This window comes from Rattus norvegicus, chromosome 18 (assembly GCF_021556685.1).
Source record: "Rattus norvegicus strain SHRSP/BbbUtx chromosome 18, alternate assembly SHRSP_T2T, whole genome shotgun sequence".
Classification (NCBI taxonomy): Eukaryota; Metazoa; Chordata; class Mammalia; order Rodentia; family Muridae; genus Rattus; species Rattus norvegicus.
In genome coordinates this window covers 48,909,404-48,920,000 of record NC_141551.1, presented here as the reverse complement: position 1 = coordinate 48,920,000, position 10,597 = coordinate 48,909,404, and the positions used below count along the sequence as shown (strand labels likewise).

The window sequence follows — 10,597 nt, the reverse complement described above, 5'->3', positions numbered from 1 at the left end:
TACTGCCAAGTTTTCTATTTCACACTTTTAAAAGAACTGGTTGTAAGACAACATCTGGAAGAGATTCACGAGGAAACGCACATCTTTGAACTCGATTAAGACAATGCAATTTTATAAAATGTCTGAAACCCCAAAATATGTGAGTCTTCTTAAATGCAAAAAAAACACAAAACAACAACAACAACAAAACCTAGAACCACAGCTCTTACCTTAAACCAATATTTTACCCTCAGATGCTAGAAATGGAAAAGGTAAACACAACAGCTGCCTTGGTTACTTCTTACTACCTCTGTCACAAGAAGTCTTTCTAAAGCAGTGATGAGCCTCAATCGTGTGACTAAAGCCTATTTTTTAAAAATTAAATTGACCATCTAGGAAAGTTTAAATTACTTTTCTAATTATATTATTTCGTTTTGATGAGAAATCAAGAAGTCTATGGTGGTAGGCATTCTCCAGGGAGCAGCAACTTATTAAACTAGAATAAAAGTAAATATTTACGGTCTACTTTCTTATACAGAAGCCAACTGAAGAATGAATTGAAGAAAATCAATGGATGCGTGCTACTCCAATGTGACTTCTTTCTCAGTTGCTTTAAGGTTCTCTTCGAAGGTTGCGGAAAGAAAGGTTAACATGCTTGTCAAAGCTTTAGGTGCTAACGTATTCTAATTCTTGAAATTACCAAGAAGTAACATGGTATGCATGCCAACTCATATTCTTAATCCTTCATTGAGGATCGTGTTTCAAAATATCAGAATATAACGGTGCTTCGGACAGGGATTTGGCATTGTGAAGACAAAAAGCTTGGGAAGTTCTATTATGTAGCTAGTCATCCACGGTTTACTTGAGGAAGACATAGGTTTCTTTCACTAAATTATCATCATTGTAAAGTAAAACAAAATGTTTAAACGAATAAAGCAACACGGTTGCAAACATTTGCAGGATCAAGGGTTGCTGAAGGATGCAGGATCCGCAAAGATCGACACCGTCCTGAGGTTAAAATGTTTCTTCTTATTCAGTGAGTTCCTCCACTTTCCTTAGCTTCTAAATAAACAGTGGCCCTACTAATAATAACTACCTAAGGGAAGAAACTGACTCATTGTCACAAAAAATAAAAATAAAATACTAAAAACAAAATGCCCTACTGCTGCAAGACCCCGCTTGGAAACCCTGGATAATCAAGGGACCGGAAAATGAGCTGCCACCGTTAATTCCGTGGAATATAGACTGAGAAGCAAACCCTGGTCTCCAGGCTCCCCAGTTCGGATCAGGCCATGCTGGGTCCACAGGGGCAACGCCGGCCGACAGCTGCCAGTACCCGCCTGGCCCGGAACACTGGGCGGCAGGAGGGTGCAGGGCCGCTGGAGTGGCAAAGTCTTGTGGCTATAAAGCGGGGTCTGATAAGAGTGGAGAAACAGAAGCCCATAACGACACCCGATCAACCTGTCTCTTCTCAGACGCCAGAAAAGTTTTGCCACAGTGATCCGGGTGGCGCGGGACAGCGGCTTGGACCAAGATCTCCCACCCTATACCCGTGTCACCTTCCTGAGACCCTACCCGCCTTCTCCACCACTGCCTGCTGTCGCCAGCACCTGGGATAGAGCGGGCGGGCTAGGGCTAGGGCTACGTACGATTGTTGGGGTCGCTGGTGTGCTGGTTGAGCGGGATGATTTCCATGCGCTGCTGCCCATACAGGTAATAGTCCAGCTCCTCGGCGCTGCAGCGGAAACGTGGGACGCCACGGCCGTCACCCACGCTGCCGCCGCCGCACTTAGCCGGCCCGGGGCCCGAGGAGGCGCCGAGGCACAGGTCCTTTGGGGGCAGCGGCTCCGCGGCCACCGCAGCAGCAGCTAGAGGCGCGAACACCGGCATCTGCGACACGGGCAGGGCCGAGAGACCCGCCAGCGCGGCGGCGGCCGCGGCGGCGGCAGCAGCGCAGGAGGAGGCAGAAGAGGCAGAGGTGGAGGAAGGAGCCGGGGTGGATGAGACTGACGAGAGCGAGGCAGGCCGCGGCCGCAGGCTGTCCGGTGGAGGCTCGGCGCGCTCAGGAGGCGGCGGCGGTAGCGGCGGCTGCAGGGACTGGGGCGCGCCCAGGGCGAGCGCGGCGCCGCTGCCTTTGAGCGGGCCGCCGCCTCCTCCATGCGGGAAGAGTTGCTGCCAGTGCTGCAGGTAAGCTGGGTCCACTTTGAGGAAGGCCGAGCCGCCGGGGTCCCCCGGCTTCAGCATGTCCGACGCCTCGAGCTGGGGGGCAGAGGAGGAGGAGGAAGAGCGCAGGGTGAGCTGGATCGGGGTCTGGACCAGACGGGGCGTGCGGGAGGATCGCAGGGAGTTGGGTGGAGCACCGAGCCCCCTTCTCGGCTCCGGCAACACGGCCCGCGGCTGCAGTCCACGCTTCCCAACTCCTCCCGGGCGCAAAGTTTACTCCGAAGCCTAGGCGCGCAGCGTGGAGGTGGCTGCGAGCACACGGTGCCGCTTCGCAACCGGTGAACCCAGCTCCCAACCCCGCTAAGCTGGGACCCCAAGAGCCGGCGCTTTCCGGCACAACTCCAGGCAGGACGTCTCCCCCGCCCCCAGCAAGCGCCCCGGAGCCAACCCGAGGCGAAGTGGCGCAGCGCCGGAGCCGCGCTGGCCTCAGGCGCCGGGAGGCGGGACAGTCTCGCCCCCCGCCCCTTGCCCCAGACCTCCAAGATCCCGGTGCAAGGGGCCCACCGTACCTGGGGACCGAGAGCAGCCGGCGGGGGCTAGCGTTCCTGGGTGCGGGAGGCCCTTTCAGTGCACGAACGGTGGGTGGGAGCCCGGGGAGAGCTACATGACCCCAGGCCGGAGGACACCGAGAGCCTTAGAGACCCCGCAGCCTGGAGCCCTCCCCGGAATGCTGGCAATGGACACGGAGGCCCGCGGAGGGCGCAAGAGCAGCTCCGCAGAGAGCGCCGGAGCGCGGGAGGACGCGGGACGGAGCCGTCTCTGGCTGCTGCTCTCGACCGCTCCGGAGCTTGGGCTCTGCTCTGGCAGCCTCTCTGCTGGACACGTGGGTTTTACGACAGCACCAAATACATGTGTGTGCGTGTGTGTGCGTGTGCGTGTGTGTGTATGTAAGCGTGTGTAAGCGCGAGCGTGTGGATGGAGTGGAGAGGAGGGAGAAGAGAGAGGGAGGGGGAGGGACGGGAAAGGTTAGGAGGGAAGAAGAGAGAGGAGAGAGGAAGGAGAGAGGGAGGAAGGAGAGGGAGGGAGAAAAGAAGGAAGGAGAGAGAGAGAGAGAGAGAGAGAGAGAGAGAGAGAGAGAGAGAGAGAGAGAGAGAGAGAGAGAGAGAGAGAGAGAGAAGAGAGAGGGAGGAGTAGGCGGGAGCTGAGAACATAGGGGAGGGGAGAGGGAAGAAGGAAGTTCAAACTAGGCTGGAACCGCAGACACTCCGTGCGTCTCCGCCTCTCCCGCACAGCCACCTCCTTTGTGTACACACACACACACACACACACACACACACTTTTTTAAATTTTTATTTTTTTGGCGTGACGACTCCGGCTTGCTTGTTGTACTTTTTCTGTCCGCAATGTATTTTTTTCTAGGTGTGGGGCTCAGTGTCCTAATCTCAAAAGCTGTGGAAACACAAACCAAGCAAACATCTCCGGGTCAGCTGGGGTCTGTGGTGGAAGCAGCGCACACCGCGGGAGGCGCATCGACCCAGTCCTCACAGCGAGTTTGCTTTTCAGCCGGGTTCAGATTTTCCTGGAATGCTGTTGGGTGCCAGAGTTGACTCGCCCGCCAAGCAATCGCTAACATAAATCCTCCGGAGAGAAAAGTTGGGAGCGAGGTGGGGCACGCTGTGCGCTGACGTGAAACCCTCAGCCCGCAGCCTGAACGAAGCTGGAGGAGCTTGGGAGCGAGGGTCTCTAAAGAACGATCCGGCCTGGCCCAGGTCGAGAGGCAGCTGCACCCGAGCGTACATCTAAGACTCAAGCACCCTTATTCTAGGGTTGCCTTCCAGGATTCTCCGCCTCTCCTAGATGTACCTGGAGCCTTACGTTTGTGCCTTAACCTCTCCTGAAAGCCGAGGCCTGCCCTGGGAGGTCCAATTCAACTCTAGCGTCGCCGATTCAGGAGGCAAGCGCAGCCCCGCCCTACCATGCGGTCTTCCAGTGCTTTGAGCAGCAGCAGCTTCACCACCAAGATCTAGCATTCACCCTCTAGGCACTCGCCCCAAACTCTTAGCTTTCTGGCATTTGCCAGTACTCGGTGGCAGAGGGCAGTGACAAACTCCGTGAAACTGGCCAACTCCGGGGCTTTCTCCCAGCCAGGGTTCTGTCCACACCTTAAAGAGGAGGAAAAGTGGCATTTATCTTTCCGCAAACAACCCAATTTATTTAACAGTCACCATTCCGAACAAGCAATCTCCATTCTTTCCTAATTTCTTCTCGTTTCGTTTTCTCTTCCCACCACTCATTTTGTCCAAGCCTGGGAAACGCGCTGTTTAGACTTTGTCCGGGTCTTGGGCAGAACGCCTCCCTCCCGATTGGAGCCTGCTTGGACCGAAAATGTTTTGACTGGCGTCGTTATGACAAGGTCATCCGTCATTTCTGGATAGATTGATAGCACCCAAGTCCGAGTCAAGCACTACGAGGGAAAACCCACCGCGTTGTAGTCCCCGAGGCTAACCAGGCAGTCTTCGAAGACTTCAGACAACTCTCTGGAGGGGAGGATGAAGTTCCAAGCCTCTTTCAATTAATCTGTGTCCAGAATTGATGTGGCTGATGGGACCCCGGGAGGCAGAGCAAACTCTCTCTCACGGTCCCCTAGTTCACTGCGGTGAGACCAGGACCTTTCCAAGGTCTCAATGGGAGACCTTAGGGATGGAAGTCCGGACACTGCCCACCTACTCATTTCTAACTAAAGTCAGCTATTCTCCAGAGTTTAGTCCTCCAGAAAAGGAAGTGCTAAAGAATCAACAATCCTCTTACTTCCCCAAGCGGACTCTGAGGTGCTCTTAGCAGCAATTGCTCACCGTGGCTAGAGAGGGTGGGCGGGGCGCTCACGTTCATCCCAGCAAAATACCCTGCAGTTAATGATTCTTTAGGATGTGGGGAGCGCATACACTTAGTGCATCTAGCAACCATGCCAGCAACATATTATCAACCCCCTTATTGCATCAGAAGGTTCTGGGAGGTTAGTTAGGTTGCCTAAGTTCGGACTATTAATGAATGATTGAGGCCCATTCAATGGGCTGCCAAGTATATTTTTCTAACTACTTTAGTTTAGTCAAATCTCTACTTATCGCATTGATCCTGGGTTGGGATGTGGTGGGATATCACAGAAGATGCTTAACGTGCATAACGTGCTTCGGTGGGTAAGGAATTAGGCCAATGAGGAAGTAAAGGCCCTCGCTTTCATTATGCCTGCTATAGAATATCCCCACACTTCTACATCCTCACGCTCACTGCTGTCAGACATTGCAGAGGTACTGGGCACACATGGACAGTGAGGAGAGAGGACCCTGGATGGACTTAGGGAATTTCCTTGAATGAGGAAGTCAGAGTGTCTACAGACCAAGCTTCCCCGGAGCAGAATCCAGGGCCCGACTAGGGCTGAGGTCAGCACGGGTCCTTGTACTCTGGGAGGAGCACAGTGAGCCTAGGCAGGCCAGCTATCTTCAGAGGCAACACTAGCAAAACCCTTTTTTCTACCGGGGCTGATCATCGCTGGCTTGGTCTAGTCAGCCTGTAACATCTTGGGAATTTTAGAAAGTGGGCCCACTGGCCACAGAGGTGTGTGTCCCTCAGAACCGTTTCCTTTTCTTTATATTTAGAAGATGGGCAAACAAATCACTCAGACCACTTAGGAAACGATCAAACCTGCATAAAAATCCATCGCTCCGGGAATCGATGGGTGCATATTTGCTGGGAATTTGTTCCAGAGGAATGAATAAGGAGTCAGAGTGTATTAGATGCAAAAGGGGGACACAGTAGTGTTTTTCTTCATTGATTAATGACCTCTAAAATAAAACAAGTGGGAAGAGGAGTCGGGATCGATAAATTAACTACCCCAATTTATCATTTCTCCAGGATTTTCCCCCTGAAAATTCTCCCTAGGAAGCCCATCCATGTCCTTAGCTGAGCAGGAAAGAGTGGAGCTGAGCAGGAAGACAATGGTGTGGAGGACAGAAGAGCAAGAAGGTGGTCAGTACAGGAGGCGCTCTGCTCTGTCCCACTGCATTTGACATACAATTAAAAAGTTTGCCTTCCGTATTAATTAGTTTTTTTCCTTGGTGGGGGAGGGAAACAAATGGCCGTCACCTCTGACAGGACTCCAATAAGAGATTCAACAGCTCTCCATTCTGCCTAGGGTGTTCCTGTTTCTAGATTTAAGGTCACGGGTGGCTGAGTTAATAATTCATTAATATAGACATTTATTCAGAAGGTTTTTCTGAGTTCTTCTCTCCCTGCCTCCTCCTGGAGATTTATTTTCCTGAGAAGTGGATGAGGGGGGCTGCTAGTGAAAGGGGGTAGGAGAAAAGAAGGGGGACCTCCACTAGCTGTGTTAGTGGACAGGTTCCTTCAGCTTGCCACCAAATCTCTGATCAAAACTCTGGTTGACAATGTGTCATCCCTTGGACAAGGATTCTGACCCTAGTGGCCCTTTCTCCTTCCTTTATAGATGTCCCAAAAGCTCCCGGTGCTAAGGAGTCTGAGACAGTCTCTGTTGGCATCTCACCTAGGCTCCACCCCACAGTTGCCTGGCAACAGGCAGGTGTGCCTGACTCACTATAAAAGGGGCTGCTTGCCCCTTCCTCACCCTCTCTTCTCTCCTCTTCTTTTCTTGCTCTTGATCCCTACCCTCTTCCCCCCCTCCCCCTCCCCCTCCCCCTCTCTCTCTCCATGTGCTCTACTCCTCCCCCTACCCCCTGCCTTTCTGTCTCTACTACCCCTCAACTCCCCTCCCCATAAACTCTATTCTATACTATACCATTCTGTGGCTGGTAACTCAGGGGGAAGGGATGTCTCAGCATGGGCCCTCAGAGGCACCCCCTTACCCCACACCATACTACCCGTCTACCAAACATATCCCTGGCTTCCTTTCTTTTTATAAAACACAACAACCTCAGAGAGGACCCTGGTGTTAGAGCAAAGGAAACACTTTCCAAAGCTCCCTACACATTTCCCCAGGAATTTTCAAACTTCCCCAGACCTGGAACTTAGGGGTTAACTTTCTGGGAGCACAGAAAATTTCAGGTAGCTACTTTGTCTTTCAGAAATGGGACTGCTTAGAGCCCAGGTCCTGGGGTTTACACCCTAAGGGGATAGAGGCTGGGAGGGAAGGATGCCTGAGAAAAGAAGTGCTGTGGAAAGCATATGGGTGGCTAGGAGGAAAGAGCAAACCCAGGCAGGGGTTGAGACACACAGGCATTGGTGCTAGACCTCTCCTAGAAGGTGTTGGTGAGGTTAAAGCAAGAGACACCAGTGTTGCCCTCTGGCTAGGGCACTCTACAGCCCAGGTGCTAAAACAGTAAAAGGGGCCTTTGGGGGTAAGAATTCTACCTCTGACCTACTGGCCTCGCTGTGTCCCTCAAGACACCATGAGCTACTGGATATCCTTCCAGAATGCCCATTCACAGTTTCCTCTGCGTCTGGTGGCTTAAACTGACACAGTGATCTACCACCAGTTGTCTGGCTCTAACTCTCTTCAAAGATGAAGCGAAAAGATGAAACCAATGTGGGTTTCCATCCTAAGCTTGGTGTGAATCGGACACTGCCTTGTAACCTCCCTGACCTCTGTCCTCACTCCCTAGAGCTCTGGAGCCTGGTGTGTGGAATACACCGCATCAGGGAAGTTTATTTCTTCCCACTTCTCTGTGCTTACTCAGTGAAGAAGAGTGACAGCCATCGTGGGAAGTAAGAGGGGGTGGCTTGGGTGAGGTGGGAAGCATCCTTCAGCTCCTCAGATTCTCCCACCCCCCCATGATGAAGCAGGAGCCTTGGTATTCTGAAGACACACCATCCTCTTCAGAGATACAAGCAGCTTAAAGGTTCTTTCAGATTTGTTCCTACCACAGTCTGTGTTTAAGGCAAGCTTTTTATCTTACCAAATCCAAGATGGCTCCTCTGGAGCCAGGAGGTCAAGACAGCCTCTTCCTGAGCACTGTCTTTTATCCTCCCCGCTGGCAGACCGTACCTGTTCACTTCGCAGGAAGTGCAGCGGGGCCCTCTAGCTGCTTTCACCTTGGTCATCCAACGTCTGTCTGTCCATCACACAATGCTTCTTAGCTACCCTTGTCCTGATTTGCATTTGACTCGTTGACCTTTGTAGGTTGATGTCATTATGCAGGTGAAGGCAGGTACAAGATAGAATGACTCCTGTCATTGGACGAGAAGGAGGGATGGGTGGGAGAAATCTTTTGGCGAGAAGAGGGGAGAGCAGTCAAGAGAACATGGAGGCAGATGTTAAGATTTCTCTCTGCTTGTTTACAGGTTGTTATGACTATCTTTAAGGCATGGATGGCACAGGATTTTGTGCTGGTTAGATGGACAATTATATCTTATCAATTGGATCAGAGGTTATTGTGTGGTGTGTTCTTTCATGTGGTGACTTAATTGAGTTCAAGAGAGTGTATGGTGGCCAGATGCGCCAGGCCCGTCATGGAACTGGGATGTATATGCCTGGCATGGTGGCAACTTGCCTGGGAACTAGATGGGTAGAGAAATTGCTGCAGGGCTCAGAGAGAGGCCATCAGCAGTGTGATATGGGATGGAGCTTAGTGGGTGAGACGCTTTGTTGACTGAGAGAAAATACCCTGCAGATGCCATGTGGTCCTACTGCACCAGCACTAGTGCGGGATAAAAGAAACTTTTTTTTTTTTACTTATACTGCAGCAGACCTTGAGGTGAAAGGCTGCACAGTGTATTACAATTGCCCAGGGGCTGTCCATTCTCATAGTGAAGCCTCTACATATGTCCTTTCCAGTCACATAAAAATCAGGTGTTATAATTTGATCTGTGCTCCCGAATTAAAAACATATCTGTGACAGTTAAGTCCTGTAAAGACTTAATGAGCTACCATTGGGTCAAAGCAAAACAGCAGCTCTTCTTTCTTTCTTTCAATTTTGAGATGACAAGGAAAATGTAAATAATTAGACAAGATAATCTGCGCCTTCAGATAGTCGTGTATTCTTTGCACTCTCTTTAATCCATCATCCTTTCTCCTTCTCTGGGAATTAACTCTTCAGTTTTTCCAAGAGCCCATAGAAATACACAAACCCAATCAAGTAATGGACAAAGGCAACAGATGCTATCTCGTGACCACCTGTGGCGTGGGAAAGATGACCGCTAGACACCTGTGGGACGAGCATTTTTGAAGTTCTAGTAAATGTTGCCTAGCTTTAAGAGAGCCTTCCATGGGTAATCAGGTTGTAGCCTAAATCAGTTGGAACTTGTATACTTTAAGTTCTAATCAGGATGAGGCCAGCATGTAACAGGGCATCTGTTAGAAATTAGGAACAGATGCCGTGTAGACTTGCATCCTGAGGACTGCCAATTCCTGGTGCATGATGAGCTCCTCTGCATGTCTGACCACAGCCTTAAGGGGTCAGGATAGCTTCTAGTTAGTTCCACAAGTGAGCAGATCCTGAGGCTCTCTCCCTGTTCTCCTAGATCTTGCACCTACTTGCAGGTGCTCTGAGAAGTCTTTCTGCCCCTCATCACATGCTCTCCTCCTTAGACTCAGATTCCCACTCCCCTCTGAGCTGGGGTGACACTAAGCATGTATTAAAGAAACATTTCCAGTGAGTCCCTACTCTATGTCTAAGCCTAGTACTGGTTAGTTTTTTGTCAACCTGACATAAACTAGAGTCCTGTGGGAAGAGGGAACCTCAAGTGAGAAATCGCTCCCACAGGATTAGCCTGTGGACATGTTGGTGGAGCATGATTGGTGTGGGAGGGCTTAGTGTACTGTGGGTGGGGCCACACCTGGCAGGCGGTGCTGAAGTGGGTAAGCAAGTACACTGGAGCAGCTGTGGGACCAGCCAGTGAGCAGCACCCCTCAGAAGAATCTGCTTCCCTTTGTGCCTCCAGGTCTCTGCCCGACTTCCTCCAATATGTGCTATAAAGCTATACGATGAAACGAACCCTTCCTCTCCAACTTGCTGCCGGTCATGGTGTTTATCGCAGCAACAGAAAGCAAAGTGTAGTGAAGAAAAGGAGAAAGAAGCTCTCTTTTTCTGTGGTGATGGAAAGCTTGTTTTAAAGCCTTAGTAAAGAAGTGGTGCAGGTTGTTGAAGAAGTCAAGAGTAAAGCTCTGGTGTCTCTGCTACCCAGGATTCCAAGCTGTGGAAGTGTTTCAAGAGTTTTCAAGAGCTTTCCTTCTAGAACCAAGCTCTAGAGACAGCAAATGACCCAGAACCAGGCTCTAGAGACAGCAAATTACCTAGAACCAAGCTCTTAGCAAATGACGTAAGAGTTGAGTAGAGAAAGCATCCCTCTGGTCTAGGATGACCAACAAAGCTTCAGAAATGACCGTACAACATGGGTCTCAAGGACTCTTCTTCTTGCAAGTGGGTAGGGTGAGAATCCCAAGGACATTCTAAGAGAGGACCTGAGCAAGGAACCAAGGAAGGAC

The 10,597-nt window shown here is 51.0% G+C and overlaps 1 protein-coding gene and 1 long non-coding RNA gene across 5 annotated transcripts in view; one reads left to right on the top strand and one right to left on the bottom strand.

Annotated features, from left to right (window-relative positions):
- Nucleotides 1-3,303, bottom strand: part of Prdm6 (PR/SET domain 6) — a 104,187-nt gene extending 100,884 nt beyond the window's left edge. For 2 of the 4 annotated variants that reach the window (XR_015642267.1, XR_015642266.1), the window contains exons 1-2: nucleotides 2,712-3,161; nucleotides 1,629-2,238 (exon numbers count right to left, since the gene is read on the bottom strand). Coding sequence is in view for 2 of the 4 variants with exons in the window: in NM_001432440.1 (NP_001419369.1) it covers nucleotides 1,629-2,223 (595 nt within the window). In the remaining 2 variants the exon portion in view is untranslated. 4 annotated transcript variants of the gene reach the window in all.
- A 258-nt stretch (nucleotides 3,304-3,561) lies between these two features.
- On the top strand, nucleotides 3,562-6,234 carry LOC147999790 (uncharacterized). Its single transcript, XR_015642964.1, has 2 exons — nucleotides 3,562-4,970; nucleotides 6,052-6,234. It is a non-coding gene; the product is annotated as an uncharacterized LOC147999790 (long non-coding RNA).
- Nucleotides 6,235-10,597: the final 4,363 nt, after the last annotated feature.